Here is a 17269-nt window from a genome sequence, read left to right as displayed (position 1 = left end):
TTAGTGAGAAAATGGACAGAGTGCCTTGTCCCTGGTCATCCAGCCTGGCTCCACCAGGGAGCCCTAGTCACTGGTGGCACTGACTCCCAGGATCCCGAGGGTCCCCACCATCCCGCAGCCCCCTCCCCCAGCCGCTTCCCCCATGGGGGCTACAGCCAGCCTCCTGCTGCCCTAGTGTCACCCTGGTGCTTGTCCTTCCACAGAGCTACTTCCTCAGTCGGGCCCAGAGCCTGTGTGGCCCCGAGCACAGCGCCATCCCCGACTCCCTGCGTTGGCTCTGCCACCCGCTGGGCCAGAAGTTCTTCATGGAGCGGAGCTGGTCGGTGAAGTCGGCTGCCAGGGAGAGTCTGTACTGCGCCCAGAGGAACCCAGGTGAGAGCTCTGCAACACCAGGGAACTGGGGAGCCACGTGCACCCCTGTGCAGCAGTTGACTGCGCCCTGGTCATGTGGAGACGCAGGTAGTCTCCGGGACCCCATGGCCTGGTCAGCGGCCTCGCTGGGGTTGCAGTCCCCTCCCACTGACCTTACAAGCGTCGGTCACACTGCTCTGTTCTGGGGACTTTGGAGGGTCACAGGGTGCCTTTCCTGGCCCGGGCCCCCGGAAGCACACAGGTGTACAGGACAGCACTGGGCGACAGGCGGTCACCCAGGACCTGCTGGAGCTGCCCAGGACCTGCTGCCGCCCCCATCATGGGGAGCATGAGGGTGGCTTCTGCACGCACAGGGACATGTCTCAGGTTTTGGGGGGTGGGGAGAGAATAGACACCACTGTTCTTTTAAGTAAGTTTCCTGCTTAGTGTAAGAAGGGTGAGCAGCACCAGAAGGGAGGAAGGAAGTCGTTGGGTCCTGACCTCGAGGCCACCCCGCAGTCTGCTTCACTGGCACCACAGACACCCATTCATGCTCCTGGTGTCATGATGCCCCCTTGTCAGAGCAGGCCCACGCTTCTGCACGCACGCGGGGCGGGCAGGGCTGGCCATCCTGCTCTGGCCTGTCCACGGGACTCAGCGACTCTCACCAGCAGGACAAGACCCCTTGTTTACTCAGCCAGACCCTCGCTGACCACGCGCGCCTGACAGGGCTCTGGGATGCAGGAGTGGGGTCTTCTCTGTCACGTCAGCGGAGCAGCCTCTACCTTTTTCCTTTCGGTTGGCGGCTCCTGAGCCACAGGAGGAGGAGGCAGCCCCTGAGACTTGGTGTCGCTGTTTTCTGTCAAGGCTTATGGCCACCATCATATGGCTCCTGGCCCAGATGGAAGTACCTCACACCATGCCAAGTGACACAGTGCTCACGTCCCCCCATCCACACATTCACCCCACATTCACACCCCACACATGCCCCCCAGACAGACTCTCACACACAGCAGCCGGTCAGAACAAGAGTCGGCTCTGCAGGCTGGGGTGACCACCCTCCCTGCCCCGCCCTGCCCTTCTGATCATCAAATAAGGTTGTTCTGGGGTTTGGTTGAGAAGGGAATTTGATCCCCCTTCAGAGGGGAGAACTGTTTTCTCTCCCCACGCTCTATGTCCAAAAAGACTCTTAAGTGAGACCTGTCAAGCCCCACTGTTGGCCTCTCTCTTCTCCAGCCGACCCCATTGCGCAGGTGCACCAGGCCTTCTGCAGGAGCCTGCTGGAGCGAGCCGTGGAGTGCTTGGTGAAGCCTCAGGCCAAGAAGAAGGCTGGTGACCAGGAAGAAGAGAGCTGGTAGGTCCCCAAGGCCCTGCCTTGGCCCACGCTCCCAGCAAGCTTCCCAGGACAGGGTCTGCAGGGAAATGGGGTGCTTCCTTCCCGTTTTCCTCCAGACCAGGCATAGAAAGCCTGTGGCATGAGTGGTGTGGGTGGCAGAACTGAGGGTGCCCTGGCATCATGGGGGAGAAGGCCAGGAATGTATACTGGAGCTGGAGAGCGAAACAGCCAGTCTGCAAGCAGGTCCTGTGCCCATTTTACGTACCTGGAACCCTTCTTTCTAGTGAATTCTCCAGTGCCCTGGAGTTCCTGAAATTACTCAATTCTTTTGTGGACTCTGTGGGGATTGCACCTCCACCCTTCTCCAGCAGCTCCGTGCTCAAGTCAGCCCTTGGTGAGTGTCTGCAGGAGGCCCCGCAGGCCTCAGCCTGCTGGATCCTGCCTTTCCCCACGCTGTGTCCAGGCATCCAGGGTTAGGTAAAAGTGTACAACTCGAGAATCTTCTTCGTATGTGAGGTTGGTATCTATGGCTTCAGGCAGTCTGCCTCACAGCATCCCTGGGAAGGAAATAAATAATGATTCTTCTAGAAGTGGGATGGTAACCCAGTGATGTCTTCCTGGGCCCCGGCTGGAGGGGCAAGTCAGGGCTGTAGCACATGGCTGCCCCCTCTCCAGCTTGGAGGCTGCTGGGAGGGAGGGTGTGTCAAGCTCCTGTCTAGCCACTCCCTGGGAATGGCAGGATTCCAGAAAAGCAGCAGCCCGTCATTACCACTGACCTCGTGGCGCCTTCATTGCAGACCCAGAGAGGCTCCAGCTCTCTGCCTCCTTCCCCTGCGCCCTTCCTCTGGCGGGGAAGATTGCTGGTGGTTGAGAAACCAGGCCTCTGAGAGGAGAACCTGCTCATATGAATACTTGAGCAGCACTGTCTCCCGTGGCCAGTTACGGTTTAGGTTGTTTCTAGCTTTTTACTTAAAAGTAACTTACTAAATGTATTTATTAAACATTATTTTTTCATTTAGGTCACTTTCTTTGTGACAGATTGGCCAAAGTGGGACTGCTGGGTTGATAAGAGCACACAGGTTTAGAGATCTTGGCAGCTGTTTCCGAAAGGTGGTTGTGCTTCCACCAGAATACTCTGCAAGGGCAGCCCAGAGGCAGAGGTGGCACAGGCCACACAGAACCGGGCTGAGTGCCACAAGCTGTCTCCTGTGGAGGCTGGGGTGATGTTGGTGCCATTCCCCTCCAGGTCCAGATGTCGTCTGTCGCTGGTGGTCCTCGGCCATCACGATGGCTATCAGCTGGCTCCAGGGAGACGACGCAGCCGTGCGCACCCGCTTCACCGAAGTTGAACGTGTCCCTGCAGCCCTGGAAGTGTCTGAGTACGTTAGCCCCTTAGCTGTTGACCTCTTCCTCTCCAGAAGAATCCCCACCTGCTGTGCCAGGCTTGCTTGTCTGAGTTAGCCAGAGAGAGCGGACCGTCGGGGTGAAGGGCCAGGCATCCTGGGGACCCTGACACTTGGAGCAATAAAGTTCGAGGCAGGGAGAGGGCCCCGCCGGAAGCCGAGCTTGGCTAGGTGTGGTCTGGGGGTGTCAGCACAGCCTCTGGGCCCAGGGGAGGGCAGGCGGGGCTGCTGGCACCTGCAGAGGCTCCTGGGGTAGCCTAGCAGGGTGGGGTATTTGACAGCGGCAGAGGCAGCGAGGGCCTGGGAGCCTCCCTCCCGTGCCAGCATCGTGCCCACTTTCCTCCGCCACCAGCAGCCCCTGTCAAAGGCCAGCGGCACGATGGGGAGCTCTGGACATTCCTCTCTGGGGACTCGTGCCTGCAGGCACGGTAGCAGTGACAGGGACCCTGGAGCTTTCTGACCGGATCCAAGTGTCCCTGACATCCGCCGCTGCAGAGAAAGCACACGCATGCCAAGGTGGGAAGGCCTGCGCAGCCTGGCTGGCGCCCACCGCAGTCAGGCGGACTCCACCAGGAGAGCAGAGGGCGCTGCGGAAAGGGGGCTCAGCCGTGAGCCCTATGCTGGGACTGCACCGCTCAAGGCTTCGTCGCCAGATCCCCGGTTCTGGCCACTCCTTGGAGGAGGAGGGGCTGTGGCGGGGGCCGCCCATCGCGGCAGCCTTTGAGCTGACAGGCCCGTGTCCCCGCCGTGTGCTGCGTGCCGGTTGCTGACTCGGCTTCCTCATGCTGCCCAGGTGGCGAAGACTGACCCCCGCTCCCGCCTCCCTCTCCACGCAGGAGCCCCCTGGTCAAGGCCGTCCTGCACACCTGCAGAGCCATGCACGCCTCGCTCTCCACCAAGGCAGAGGGGCAGCAGAGCGCCTTCGGCCACTGCGAGAGGGCCAGCGGCCACCTGTGGAGCAGCCTCAACGTCAGCGGGGCCTCCTGTGACCCTGCCCTCAACCACGTGAGTGCCCCTCAGGGAGGCGCTGGGCTCCCCACCTTGAGCTTCCGGGCCTGTGGGCTGGCCCAGGGGGCTCCCTTGTAGGCCTCAGCAAGCCTGCCTCCACCTGCGCCTTCCTCAGGCCCCACGGCTGTCAGCCCAGGTGAGCCGCAGCCCCTCGCATGCCCCCACCGCCGCCGGAGCGCCTCGTCGCAGGCTGCTGTGGTGCATTGTAGTTGCATTGCATGTTCCGGCGGTACTCATGCAGTGTTCCCACAGTGCATCACAGAGGCCTGCCCGGCCCGCGAGGGACTCCCGCCAGGCCTCCCCGGGCGCCGCTGCCACTGACCGGTCTTGAGGGGTGTCACGGGCAGTGCTTGCAGCTGGAGCGAAGCACTGTCCGCTCACACGAGGAGTAGGGTTTCATTCACCCGAGCCACATCCCCGCCGTGCCTTTCCAGGGCTGGCCTCCCGTCCGAGGTGGGGGAGGGGCTGTGGACACCCCAGCAGCTGGGTTCCTGGGTGGCATCCATGGGGGAGAATGGGTGGAGGAAGGGAGACCCTGTGGAGCTTGGCCCTCAGGGGCTATAGGTCTAAACCCAAGCAGACCCAGCCCCAAGCCTCTACCCTCACCCATAGGTGCCCCCATCCACAGGGGATTCCAGGAGCTCACTCACTAGTGACAGGTTTTGTTAGAGGAGAGGACCACAGTCATGTCCCCTTGAAGCTGTGAGCAGCCAGAAAGTAGCGTGACCAAGGTTGGGGTACCACAGAAGCAGGGGCCCAGGGCTCAGGTGGCCTGGGAAGGAGGGCGGACCATGTGGGTGAGGGAGCCGTGGTCTGGAGAAGCCCGTATGAATCTGAGGGCCACGTCTGACCCATCACTAAAAGGACTTGACCATCTTTTATGGCTGCCAGTGCTGATGGGCCTTGACAGCCAGGTGGGTGGCCCGGCCCTGTGCAGCGTGCGTGAGGGCCCGGCACGCTGCTCACACACACCCTTACAACCACCCCGCATGTCTGCCTTGTGGGTGAGGAAACTGAAGCTCAGGGAAGTGTGCCAGCGTAGCTAGCCGTGATAAAGCCACGACCGATCACGTTCATGGGTCTAAACCCGGGCATTCAGCGGCTCAGTGGCTCTGCCTTCGCTCCATTTCCCCATCCCTGGAGGCCACTGGGCCCAGCTTTGTCTGCCCTCCACCGAAGAGTCCTTCTCCCCTTCCCCGTCCCAGGCCTGACGGCCACTTCAGACTTCCTGTTCTGCGTGGAGGCACCTGTGCCTCTTGTCAGACCCATGAGTGTTTGCTGCCTTCACAGAGCCTCAGTTTCCCCAAAGTATGGGAAGAGCAGATCTCTCGCCTGGGGCCATGGGAAGGACTAGGTGTCCCAAGTCCCAGTTCACCCCCAGCTCTCCTTTCCATGGAGTGTTTCTGGGTCATCCTGCTGGGCCTTTCCGCTTCCTCCTGGAGCACTGGGGTGGGGGTGGGGTTGCTACTGGGCACCAGCATCCCTGCCCTGGTGAGAGGCCTGACGCATGCCTTCTTCCTTGTGGCTCACCCACAGGTGGTCCAGCTGCTGACCTGTGACCTGCTGCTGTCACTACGGACAACTCTCTGGCAAAAGCAGGCTGGAGCCAGCCAGGCCCTGGGTGAGACCTACCACGCTTCAGGCACTGAGCTGGCGGGCTTCCAACGGGACCTGGGCAGCCTGCGCCGGCTAGCGCATAGCTTCCGCCCGGCTTACCGCAAGGTGAGGCTCGGGTATGCAGGTCTAGGGCCCCAGAGTCCAGTGTGGCACCAGCTTGAATTCATGGAGTTGGCCCCAGAGGTCAGCCAGCTGAGCTGGCTGCCACCTATCCCTTTGCTGGCACATTGGTCGAGTACCTGCGTGTGCTGACCCCTGGGGTGCGGTGGTGGGCAGGCCCCGTGGCACATACAGTGGCAAGCAGCTGGCACCTCTCCGGTCAGACCCTGGGCTGAGATGGGCAGTGGCCACCAGGAGGGCCCAGCGGTGTGGGTGGGTAGCTTGTACACCTGGGTCTTAACTGACAGGATGCCAAGCTCTCCCCAGAGCTGCGGAGAACCATGTTCTGTGCCTCTGGGGGTTAGATTCCCGTGTAACACCCATGGCAAAGGCCCAGGACCTGAGAGAAGTCTGAGGACTGTCGTGTAATTGGGCTTACTGTGCTTAAGTCATCTTCTTGTTTGATTTTAATTGCTAATTAGAATAATGTGCTCAACACGATTTTTTTTTTTAATAAAGATTTATTTGTTTATACAAGCACTGGGTACAGTCAGAAGCGCGGGAGGGTGAGCGAATTCACCAGAGCCAGGCGGGGAGCAGAGCAGGCAGACTGATGAAGTACACTGCTGAGGGGAGCAGCGGGCGTGGCAGGAAAGGTCTGTTGCGCCATGTGGCACCCTCACCGGTGGCCGGGGATCGAACCGGTGCTGCAGAGGCTGCGGGCAGCTTCGCAGTCCAGGGCTCAACTGCTGTGCCACCAGGGGAGGCCCTCAACACGCTTTTGCCCGAATTCTTTCCTAAAGTTTCAAGGAAGAGTCCAGAGTGTTGGTTCGGATAAAGGATAAGGCCAGGCACAACTCCCAGTGAGGCCACAGCTCAGATCCAGAGCCTGGGGGTCAGACCCAGAGCTTGGGCACCCCGACTGCTGCATGAGTGGGACAGGAAAGAGACTAGATGAACCACCGGAGGGAGCCCTCCTGTGGAGAAAGGAGGTGCCCCCAGGCTCGGGGCCTCCCATCTGCTCAGGGCACAGAGGCCTCAAAAGCCTGACTCTCCCTTCCTGAAAGCCCTCCTGGGTTCCCCCAGTGCCTCCCACAGACTGAGATATTAGGGTATACGAGCCTTGAGGTATTTAAGAGATCAGAGGGACCTCCCTGGCACAGCATGATGAAGTGATCAGCAGCCTCTGCAGCAAGCGTTCAATCCCCGGCTGGCCAGGGAGCAACCCACATGGCATAGCTGACCTCTCCTGTCTCTCCCGCTGCTCCCCTCAGCAGTGTATTTCAATAGATGTGCCTGTTCTGCTCCCCACTCTGTCTCTGGTGAATCGTCTCACCCCCCACACCTCTGGCCTGTACCCCAGTTCTTATATGCATAAATAAATAAATTTAAAAAAAAATAGTAAGAGATCAGAGCCCTGGGCCTCGCCCTGCTGCATCTTACTCCTCCCAGTGGCAATTAACAAAAGAGCTGTAAGCTTTATAGACTCTTCCTTCAGAAAAAATCAGAAGGAAACAGGACCCTGAGCCTCACGATGCCCCCCTCAGCACCCCTCCTGTCCCTGCCTCACTTAACATCCCATCTGGAGGCCAGGGACTTGAGGTCACCTGCCTCCCAGCCCAGACGCCAGTGGGCACTGCCCGGTCACAGCCTCCCCCTCCATCTCTGTCCCGCGCTGTGCTTGGGTCCCCCGTCACTCACACTGGCTTCTGGCTTGTCTCAGGGCCAGTGGGACAATACAGATTGCACCCAGGGGGTGGGGAGGGCAGAAGAGGGGCCATCGGGTGCCAGGTGAGGACCCAGGCTTGATCGAGCCCCTGCACCTGGCAGGTGTTCCTGCATGAAGCCACCGTGCGCTTGATGGCAGGAGCCAGCCCCACCCGCACCCACCAGCTGCTGGAGCACAGCCTGCGGAGGCGCACGGCGCAGAGCGCCAAGCACGGTGAGTTGAGACGCCCCAGGCTTGATTTGTGGGCCCCGGAGGGTCTTGTTATTAAGTGTAGCCTCAGGAGTGCGGGGGAGGCCTGGGGAGGCCTGGGCGTGTGGCCGGTCCGGGAGCAGGGCCCCGGGGCCTGAGCTGCAGTGCAGCCCCACCCCAGAACCACCGTGTGTGATGCCGGCACGTTCACCTCTCATCTGTGAACTCGGAGGGAGCTAGAACCTTCCTTGCCAGGCGGGCAGGTGTGAGGACTCGGTCAGGACAGGCTCGGGGAGTGCTTCCCTCACGTGTCTCCTCCCCGCAGGAGAGGTGGACGCCTGGCCCGGCCAGCGAGAGCGGGCCACCGCCATCCTCCTGGCCTGCCGCCACCTCCCCCTGTCCTTCCTCTCCTCCCCGGGCCAGCGGGCCGTGCTGCTGGCCGAGGCAGCCCGCACCCTGGAGAAGGTGGGTGACCGGCGCTCCTGCAGCGACTGCCAGCAGATGATCGTCAAGCTGGGGGGTGGTACCGCCATCGCCGCCTCCTGACCGCCGGCCCGCCCGCCCCGGCCCTCCCCCGTCAACGCCGCCGCCTCCCTCTGGCTCGGCCTCTCCCTCCCTCGGGGAGCCGCGAGCCTGAACCTTGTCTCCAGAGCCGGCACCTGCCAAGGCTTTTGGACCACCTCAGCCCAGGGGACCCTGAGCGGAGCCCCCAAATCTGCTGTGGACAGATGCCCAGGGCCCCGTGGCCTGACAGAGGGACGGCAGGGTGGGGCGGGCCCCGGAGGCGCCCTGACTCGAAAACAGCAGAGGGGCTCGAGTCTCGAGCCCCCCAGCCTCTGCCTCCAGCCCTCCCGAGGTTTCCTCTCCACCCTCCCCGTCCCCCTCGTGTTTTTTATCAGGCTTTCTCTGGGGGACCTTGGTCTCCAGGCTCCGGGGCGTCGCCCTTGGGACTGTGCCCCGCATGCCCCCGCCCCTCTTTTTATACGAACGTTTTTATATCAATGTGCTTGGTCGCCGCGGCCAGGGCCGAGCTGCTGCGGCGTCTGTATTTCCCTCCCCGTCTGCCCCTCCCTGTGCCCGCCCAGCCGTCCATTGTTTCCTCTTGATTACACGAGGCGGCCGGAGGGGGGCCCGGCCCGGGGAGGCGGGTGGGAGGCCGGGGCAGGCCTGGGCATGGATGAAATAATGTCGGCATTATTTTTTAATTTTTTAAAAAATAAACGGTATCTTATTTAATTGTCCTGTTCCTTCCCACTCTCCCGCCCCCTGGGACACCAGCCCGCGCTCAGGGTGGGGCCCGGGGGCTGGGAGAGGCGAAGCCACCACTGGGGTTCCTCCCGCCCCGCTCCCGCCTCCAGCCCCTTGATGCCCAGGTGGCGGGCACGGGCTCCAGCCCCTCCCAGCACCAGCCCCTTTTTGGGTGGGCACTAGGAATGAGATCCCCTGCTTTGAAAGGGGTCCTGGGGGGAAGGTGGTCCCACCTTTTCTGGCCCCCTGGCTTGGTACCTCCCCTGAGGCCATTTCTCCCAGGGCCCGAGGACAACCTGGGGCCAGAGCCTCCTGGGCGGCTGAGGGGCTGCCCCCCTCGAGGGCTGAGGGGCTGCCTTGCGTCTCACCTCTCCCGACCGCTTGGGCCAGGGGGCCAGGTCCTGGCACAGCTTGGGGGTGCTCCCAGTAGGGCTCCCCTGGTGCCGCGTGCAGGCCCCAACCGGTCAGCTTGGACGGCACCTGCTTTATCTCCTGCCCCTCCCCCAACGCACTGTAATTTATGGCCCCGCCCACCCGCCGCAGCGCCCTCCTGTGTGTTTGCTGTGCCTTCTCATCGCGGGGTGGGGTGGTTTTCTCTGCGAGGGGAGGTGCCTGTGGCTTCCTTGATGTGGAATCACGTGCCGTGTCTTGGACGTAGGTTACTCAATAAACACGGATTGGTACCACCCGGCGGGCCGTGTGTGAAGGTCTGTAGTGTGACTGTGGTGACTGGCCACTTGGCTGCCGGGCTTGGCCTCTGTGGCCCAGGCTGGGGACAGCCCACCCCCTCCCTCTATGGAGAGGCCTAGCGCCAGGGGCCACGGTGTCTAGCACTCAGCCGGCTGTTTGACGGCAGCAGTTTTAAGGATTTGGGGTGCTAAGCCTTTCTGTGTTCACCCCTCAGAGATCAGTCTCTGCCCGGCAGGCCGCTTTCTCCATACACCCTGGAGGCGTGAGGCTGTGAGGTCATGCCTAAGTCCAGCTCCTGTCCTGCCCTGCTGGGCCACCTTGGCTGGGACGTCACTTCAGCCTCCACTTGACTGGGTGCAGAATGGGGGGACAGTCCCTGCCCTTGACTGCGGCCCCCAGTGCACATAAAGGGGCCATTTATGGTTAGGCTGGTGAGAGGCCAGATGTGACTTCAGTCACTAGTGGGGGTGGGAGGGGCAAGACCACCAGGAGTGGTGGGACATGAGGTGGGGTGGGGTCGGGAGTGCCACTTGGAAAGGGCCTGGGGCTCACATGTATCTGGCCCTGCCCTGCTGAGAGCCAGGCCCAGCGCCTACCGCTGAGGCACTCCCTTCTCTGAAGGGCAGTCACAGCTGGCCACACCGAGCCAGGGCAGTCCGAAAGGGCCCAGCCTCCGCCTGGCCCTCAGGGGTAAAATCCAGGGTTTGGGGACTGAGAATGAGCAGAAAGGTCACGCCCACCTCCCAGCACAGCCCAGCCAGGGCCTGCGTCACCAGGGTGGTAGGTGGGTGGCTGTGGGTGGCCGATGAGCCCAGGAACTCAATCCTTTTGTGACTCTCCGCAGGCTCCATGACTCAGCACCCACCCTCCTCCCCCGACTCTACACAGCTGGCAGATAGGCCCAGGGGCACCCCACCCCCACCCTGGGTTGAGGATGTGAAGGCTGTCTCCCCTACAAGCCATAGGGGGGCCAAGGGCGATGGACTGTTCTTGCTTGAAGCTTCTGGGCCTTAAGGCTCCCTTCACAGCCTAGAGACAGCAAGGTGGACCTTCGGACAGCTGTGGGTTTGCTGGCCCCTCCCTGCCAACACAGGTTCAGAACCTGCCCCCCACGCCGCCCACTGGCTGCCAGTCTGCCATCGGCTTCCCAGGGCAGCAGAAGGGACAGTCCTAAACTGGGCCGCTGGGTCACCTGAACCCATCACTTGGGTCTCCAAACTGTTTCCTCCTCCAGAGGCCACACCCACAGGGCTTCGGGGGGATTAAGTGAAAGGGCACCATGGTGGCCACTGTCACGAAGACTACACCATGCCTCGGACACAGCGAGGGAAACTGAGGCCCAGCTGGCGTGAGCATAAAGAGGTGATGCAACGTGGGGCTGGATCCTACCTTCAGCCCCCAGTAGTAACTGGCAGAGACACTGGAGGCACGCAGGCTGCTGGCGTGCCCTGGGCCGCAGCCAGGGATGGGAGCCTGCCCGGCAGGAAGGGGGAAGTGGACAGTCCACGGTGTGTGGTGTGAGCACCCGGGTGGGGCGTGGCCCAGGCTCCGGGTCCAGCATCCCCTTCCCGCTCCCCCACCCCAGCAGTGCCTGGGAGGAGGCACTTCCATTCCGAGCACCAGCTGTCCACCGGCGCACTGCCCGCACTCATTAGGGGGGTGGCTCTGGGCCAAGCCTGCCAAGTGGCCTGCAGGCCAGGGGCCGGCCCAGGGCCAGACTGTCAAAGAGGAGCTGCCGGGCTCGGCCAACTCAAGCTGCAGAGTGGCTGCCTGGCTGGAGGGGGCTCACCCCCAGCAAGGGGCATGGGTGCTCCCAACAGCCCTCCCCCTGTGCTGAGCCTCAAGATGTTGGGGACTAACTGGCCCCTCCACCGTGCCTCCCACTGGCGGGAACATTAAAGCTGGCATTCAGCCCTGACCACCTTCGCCAGCCACTTGTCCCTGGTTCCCGTGGCATGCCAGCCAGCTCGGCAGCCCTGCACACGCTGTGCCCTCTGCCCGCACCGCCGTATGTCCAGTCAATGACCAATGCTCCACCAGCAGCCCCTCGGCCAATCTGGGGCTCCTTTATTCTCAGGGATGGGAGCCACAGCGGAGGGTTTATTTACACGGGGAACCCGGCCGTGGGCCCCAAGGACGCAGCCGCGGGCCTGACTCAGGACCCCTGCAGGCCCCAGGGCCCCGGTGCGGTTTGGGCAGGTGGGAGGGCTGGCCTGCGGCCGGCCGCCCCGCCTCTCCCCGGCTGCTGCCCGGCGCGGAGGGACGGCGGCCCCGGCAGGCAGCGAGGGCCCCGGGAAGCGCGGCCCGGAGCGCCCGCGGCCGGTCTTCACACGGTGACCTCGGCTTTGCTGTTCGTGCTCAGGTGCCGGGGCCCGCGGCCCGCGCTGCCGTGGCGGCCGGGGGCCGGGGGCCGAAGGCGTCGGGCAGCTTCTCGGCGCTGAACTGGCGCCGGGGCGCGCGGCCGGGCCGCCGGGGCGCGGGGGAGGCGGGCGCCGCGGGGGGGCCGCGGGGGGCGGCGCGGGGCGCGCGGCCGGCCGTCCAGGCGCTGTAGTGGCCCGACGGCGCGGGGCCGGCGGGGGGCGCGTAGCCCGGCGGGGCCCAGGGGCAGGCGTCCAGCAGCACCGGCAAGTCCTGCGGGGGCCGCGCCGGGAGGGCCAGCGGCGCCGGCTCGGCCGCGGGGAAACGCGGGTAGAAGTCGGGCGGGCGGGCGTCTGCGGGGCGGGGCGGGGCGCGGTCAGCCGGGGCGGGGCTCGTGGTGGGGGGCGGGGCGGGGTCAGCCGGGGCGGGGCTCGTGGGGCGGGGCTTAGCCGGGGCGGGGCTCGCGGTGGGCGGGGCGGGGCGGGCGGGGCTCCGGTGCCCCCGCGGCCCGGCCAGGGGGTGGGGCACAGCCCGGGAGCCGGGCCGGGGGCTCGCGGTGGGGGCGGCAGGCTGGCCGCAGGGCTAACCTGCAGGGCTGGGAACCTTGGAAATCTGAACTGGGACCCGAGCCTCGAGCCTCGCAGTCACGGCGTCTGGCCCCCCGGGGTGCCTCCGGCGCAAGCCCCGCCACTCACCTGCGGCCTTGAGGGTGAGCGCGGCGGCCTTGAGGGTGGCGAACTTGGCGTAGTCAGGCTGCAGCGTCAAGCTGCCTCCGCCCTGCAGCCGGGGGCCGCGGAGTGGCCCCGAAGCGGCTGACCCCAGAGGTGCGTGGTTGGGGCGTTTCTTATCTGGGAGGTGGGAAGTAAGATGAGTCGGGGCTGGCGGCCCAGGCCCGCTCTGCACCTGCGCTCCGAGCTGCTGCCTCGCCAGGGCCCGGAGCTGGGCCTGGCTCAGAAGGTCAACAGTGGCGTAGCCCTGCGTGGGCCTAACCTAGTGGATGATGGGCCCGCAGGTTAGGCTTGAGCCAGGTGCAGAGTCCTAGGACTGTCCCCATGGAAACGGACAGCAAATCTGAGGAATAGAGCCCCCGGGGGGAGGCCTGGGCCTGGAGGAAAAGACCCACAAAGGCCAGGCAGATCCCAGGGCACAGAGTGTGGAATCCCAGCCCCAGCCCTCTCTACCAGGGGAGCTGATAGCTTTCCCAGCCCCCACTCACACCTACCTGAGAAGCAGCCAGATCATTTCCACTGGGGAGTAGCCAGCCCAGGACCTCTTAACCCCCAGCACACCCCTTTACATGCTCCCAGGCTTACATCCAGTGAGGGGTGCCCTGTGCCCTAGACCAAAGCCTCAGCCTACTCACCTGAACTGTTGTGGGGGGACCCCCCGGGGAGCCCGTCACCCATCTGCACCTGGACACAGCTGCCCAGCGGTGGGCCCAGAGGTGGAGGCAGTGGTTCCTGGGGGCCTGGCTGTTTCAGCAGTTCGGTCAGTGTCCTGTGGGAGTGAGTGGTGAGAAGCCACCCTCCCAGCCTTCTGCATCCCCATCAGCCAGCTTGGAGACCAGCCTTGACCACCACTGCCTCACCGAGGGCCGGGGCAGCTCCCCCAACCTCCCTGGGCCTCCCTTCTCTCCTGCGATCGGCCTCATATGTCTGGTTTTCCCGCCAGGCATGACCTGTGACTCCGGCAGGGCCCCTTCCCAAAGCAGGGGTAACCTTGTCTTCCAAAGGCTCCCCCTTCCCTCTGGAGGTCATGCTCCCGAGCCTCCTCTCCCAGCCCTAGCTCTGCGTGGATTGGGCTCCTGGGCCTCGCTGGTCCTGCTCTCTCTGCCCACCGTGTCCTTTCCTCTGTGCCCTTCTGTCAAACTCCTACACGTTCTCCAAACTCCCTAGAATCCCTCCTCCAGGAAGCCCTGATCTGCCCACTAACTCCCCTCCTGCAGTCGGGGCTTCTCTGCGCTGGGACACACCTGCCAGCACGGACGTGAGGACAGACAGATGAGGGAGGGTGGGAGCCAGGAGACCCTCCACCCCCGCAGCCCAACTCCACAGGCCGTGTGACCTTGGGCAGTTGCTGCTCTGGATACTGAACACCCAGCCCCCACCCAGCTGTGACAGCGTCTGACTGAGCCTTCCCTGCAGACAGTCAGGCCCAGCCTGCCGCCCAGCTGCCTTCGGCACCCAGAACCCATGATTTTCTCCTACACGGTCGGACCCTCCTTCTGGGGCTGGGACCTCAAATGACTGCTTCATGAAGGAGCACCGTGGTGTGGGGTACCTGGGGTGGAAGGGCCTGAAGGCCTCCTGGTGCCCCAGCCTGTCCTCGCTGACCTCCACACCTGCCAGCCTCGCTGCCCACCCCAGCACTCTCAACTCTGGCAGGCGCCCGCCAGCCAGCTCTCCCCTGAGTACTTCTCATGCCTCTAACCTTTGCACACATCTCACCGGGGGCAGATTTCAGCTCCCCCGCCGAGCCCACTGAGAGCCTTCCCTGGCCACTGAGAGCCTTCCCTGGCCACTGAGAACCTTCCCTGGCCACCAACCCAACATGGCAGAACTGAGGCTGACACTGGGGGGGAAGGCAGCGATCAGAACACACCTACAGATGAGCTCCAGTCAGGCCCCAGATCACCCCAGAGAGAAGGGAGCCGGGGCACACGGGAGCCGCAGCCCAAGAGGGACAGGGACTGACCAGGCCCACGGCAGGCCCACAGCGGGGTGGGGGGGCTCTCCCGCAGCATAACCGGCCCACTGTCCCCCACCCCCGCCCCAAGCAGCTCTAGATAAACACATCACCAGAGTGCCCTGCCCCCCCACGCTCATAGCCCTCAGCTTCTGCTGCCCTGCCCTGGCCAAGGACACACCTGTCCCCTCAGCACGAGCGTCTTCAAGCTCGGGGAGCCCAGGTCCTGCCTCTGCTGCACCCAGGACCCAGGCTGAGCGCACCCACATCTTGCAGGCAGCACAGTAAGCCCAGCCCCAGCCCCGACCCACAGCGGTCTAGCAGGGGTGCATGAGTGGTCTGGGGCGAGGGGGGCTGTCCTGAGGTCTAGGGGCAGGGAGCACCCACACGCCCATGGGGGCAGGCGGCCTTCTCTCTGTCATCACTTCTAAGTACCCTCCCGTGGCTGCCCAACGTCCGGGGGAGCTGGGGCCTGGGTGAGTAACGAGGGTGCAGGCCCCAGGACATGGGGGTGACCACCGGGGCATGCGAGTGTGTGAGTATAGGGTGTGGGGGAAGTCAGGACCCAGGATCCCAGAGGACGGGAACCTGGGTCTGGTGGCCCCGGCTCACACAGAGCACAGCCCCCGCCAGCGGGCACGGCCCCAGCACCGGCATCGGCATCGGAGCCCCTGAAATTCACTCTAGGCGGGAGGGGAGCCCAGGACCGTAGCCCGGCAGCGGGGAGCGTAGAGCAGGGTGAATGTCCAGGCCTCTGACACCCCAGGGAAGGTCAGGCCTGAGTCACAGCCTTGGGGAGAGCGGAGGAGGGAGGGGGAGCAGCCGGGGAGAAAGTGCAGAGACGGAAAAACCCCTTCCCCGCGGCCGCGGCCCCCAGCACTCATCGGTCCACCCCCCACCCCAAGAAAATGGGGCCCGGCCAGGCCCGGGGCGGGGGTGCCAACCCACGGGCGCAGCCCGGTGCCCTCTGCCCCGCGACCAGCCTCCCGGGCCGCTGCGCAGGAGGCGCGGGCTGGAGCCTCGGGGAGGGCGCCCCGCTCAGGGGGAAGGACGCGGGGCGACAGGCCAGTCAGCGCCTCCCTGGGGCGGAGGGGGTGGGAGGAGACACCCGGGGAGGGGGCTGCCGAGAGGCCCGAGCTTGAGGGGGACGCGAGGATGGGGGTGCCGAGGGGCGCCCGGGCCGGGGGCGGGCGGGGGCGGGCGCGCTCACCTGGTCACGGCGCGCCGCGCGCGGGGGCTGTGCGCCCTCTCCAGGCCCAGGCGCGCCCCGATGCCCGCCAGCACCAGCAGCGCCGCGACGCCGCACACCGCGTAGACGGCCGTGTGGCTGCGCTCGCGGGCCGGGTCCCGGGGCGCGGCGGGGTCGCGCGCGCGCGCGGGCGGGCGGCCGGTCTGCACCCAGGCCGGCGTGTCGTAGTTGGAGCAGCGGCTCTGGTCGAGGCGCCGCGGCCCGTCGTGGCAGCAGAAGCGGTAGCCGCACGTGCCGCAGCAGAAGCTGTAGGCGCCGGAGCTGCAGTTGAAGGGCGGGTCCCACTGGCCCATCACGTCGTAGTAGCCGCGGCAGCGGTCGCCCCCCGCGGGGGCCGCCGTGCCGGGCGCCGCGGGCTCCTGCGCCTCGGGGGCGCCCGCCTGGCCCGACGGCGGCCGCGCCAGCAGCAGCGCCAGCCCCAGCGCGAGCCGCAGCCCCTGCGCCCCGGCCCGCGCCATCGGGCCTCGCCTGCGGCTACGGCGCGCGGCGCATGGCGCGGCCGCGGCTCCCGCGCTCGGCCTCCGGGCGGCTCCTCGGCGGCCGCGCTGTCCCGCCGCCCGGGCGCGGGCCCCTCCCGGCGCCTCCTCCGCGGTCGCGTCGGCGGGGCCCGCGGGCCCTGGCGGGCTCGGCCCGGAGCCCCGGGGCCGCCCTCCCGGGGGCGCGTCCTCCGCGGGGCTCCCCTCGGACCCGAGCCGGCCGGGCCGCGCCGGGGACGCCCCCGGGCCGGGCGGCGGGTCCTCGCCTGCGCGGGACCCCGGCCTCTCCCCGGCCCGGCGGGCGCGCGGGTCCGGGCCTCGGGGGGCGGCGGGCGCCCGACTCCGCACCTTCCCGCCGCCCGCTCGGCGCTGCCCGCGCTCTGGCTGCGGCTCCGGCTCCGGCTCCGGCTCCGCGCGGGCTCGGCGGCGGGAGGGCGGGAGCGAGCGGCGAGCGAGGGAGGAGGCAGCGCCGGGGGAGGAGCGCGGCCGCCGCGAGGCAGGGAGGGGCGCGCGGGGCGCCACCGCCCGGGCGCCCCCACGGGACCCTCGCGAGGACGCCCCCAAACAGCCCTCGGAACCGGGAGCCCCAGCGGGTCGGCCCGGGGCCCTCGGGACCGCTTCGTGGACCTCGGGCGCGCCGCCTTGGCAGGTGCGGGGACCGGGGACCGCGCGGCCCGGAGACGGGGCGGCGGCTCCGCTCCAAGGAGGTGACCCGCGCGGCCCCGGCCCCCTCGGCGCCTCGACTCTCCGGCCTGGGCAATGGGACGAGCCGTCGCGCGGAGCAGCTGCAGGGGCGGGTGGCTGCGCGCGCCTCCGGGGGCGAATCCTGGT

General features: G+C 65.8%; 2 protein-coding genes across 2 annotated transcripts in view; one reads left to right on the top strand and one right to left on the bottom strand.

The window, feature by feature from the left end:
- SREBF2 (sterol regulatory element binding transcription factor 2) overlaps nt 1-9690 on the top strand; it is a 43302-nt gene extending 33612 nt beyond the window's left edge. Inside the window, 8 exon segments of the mRNA XM_037513455.2 lie at nt 204-372; nt 1588-1705; nt 1972-2081; nt 2934-3066; nt 3927-4095; nt 5635-5820; nt 7645-7756; nt 8058-9690. Of these exon segments, the coding sequence (XP_037369352.1) occupies nt 204-372; nt 1588-1705; nt 1972-2081; nt 2934-3066; nt 3927-4095; nt 5635-5820; nt 7645-7756; nt 8058-8278 (1218 nt within the window). The 3' untranslated portion in view covers nt 8279-9690.
- Nucleotides 9691-11996: 2306 nt separating this feature from the next.
- On the bottom strand, nt 11997-16420 carry SHISA8 (shisa family member 8). Its single transcript, XM_037515158.1, is given in 5 exon segments — nt 11997-12073; nt 12076-12381; nt 12724-12876; nt 13392-13525; nt 15924-16420. Coding segments are annotated over 5 exon segments (1167 nt in total).
- Between the last annotated feature and the right edge of the window lie 849 nt (nt 16421-17269).

This window comes from Talpa occidentalis, unplaced genomic scaffold, assembly GCF_014898055.3.
Source record: "Talpa occidentalis isolate TD23 unplaced genomic scaffold, MPIMG_talOcc4v2.1 talOcc4.16, whole genome shotgun sequence".
Classification (NCBI taxonomy): domain Eukaryota; kingdom Metazoa; phylum Chordata; class Mammalia; order Eulipotyphla; family Talpidae; genus Talpa; species Talpa occidentalis.
Note: the sequence above shows the minus strand (reverse complement) of the source record. Positions and strands in the feature narration are given on the sequence as shown.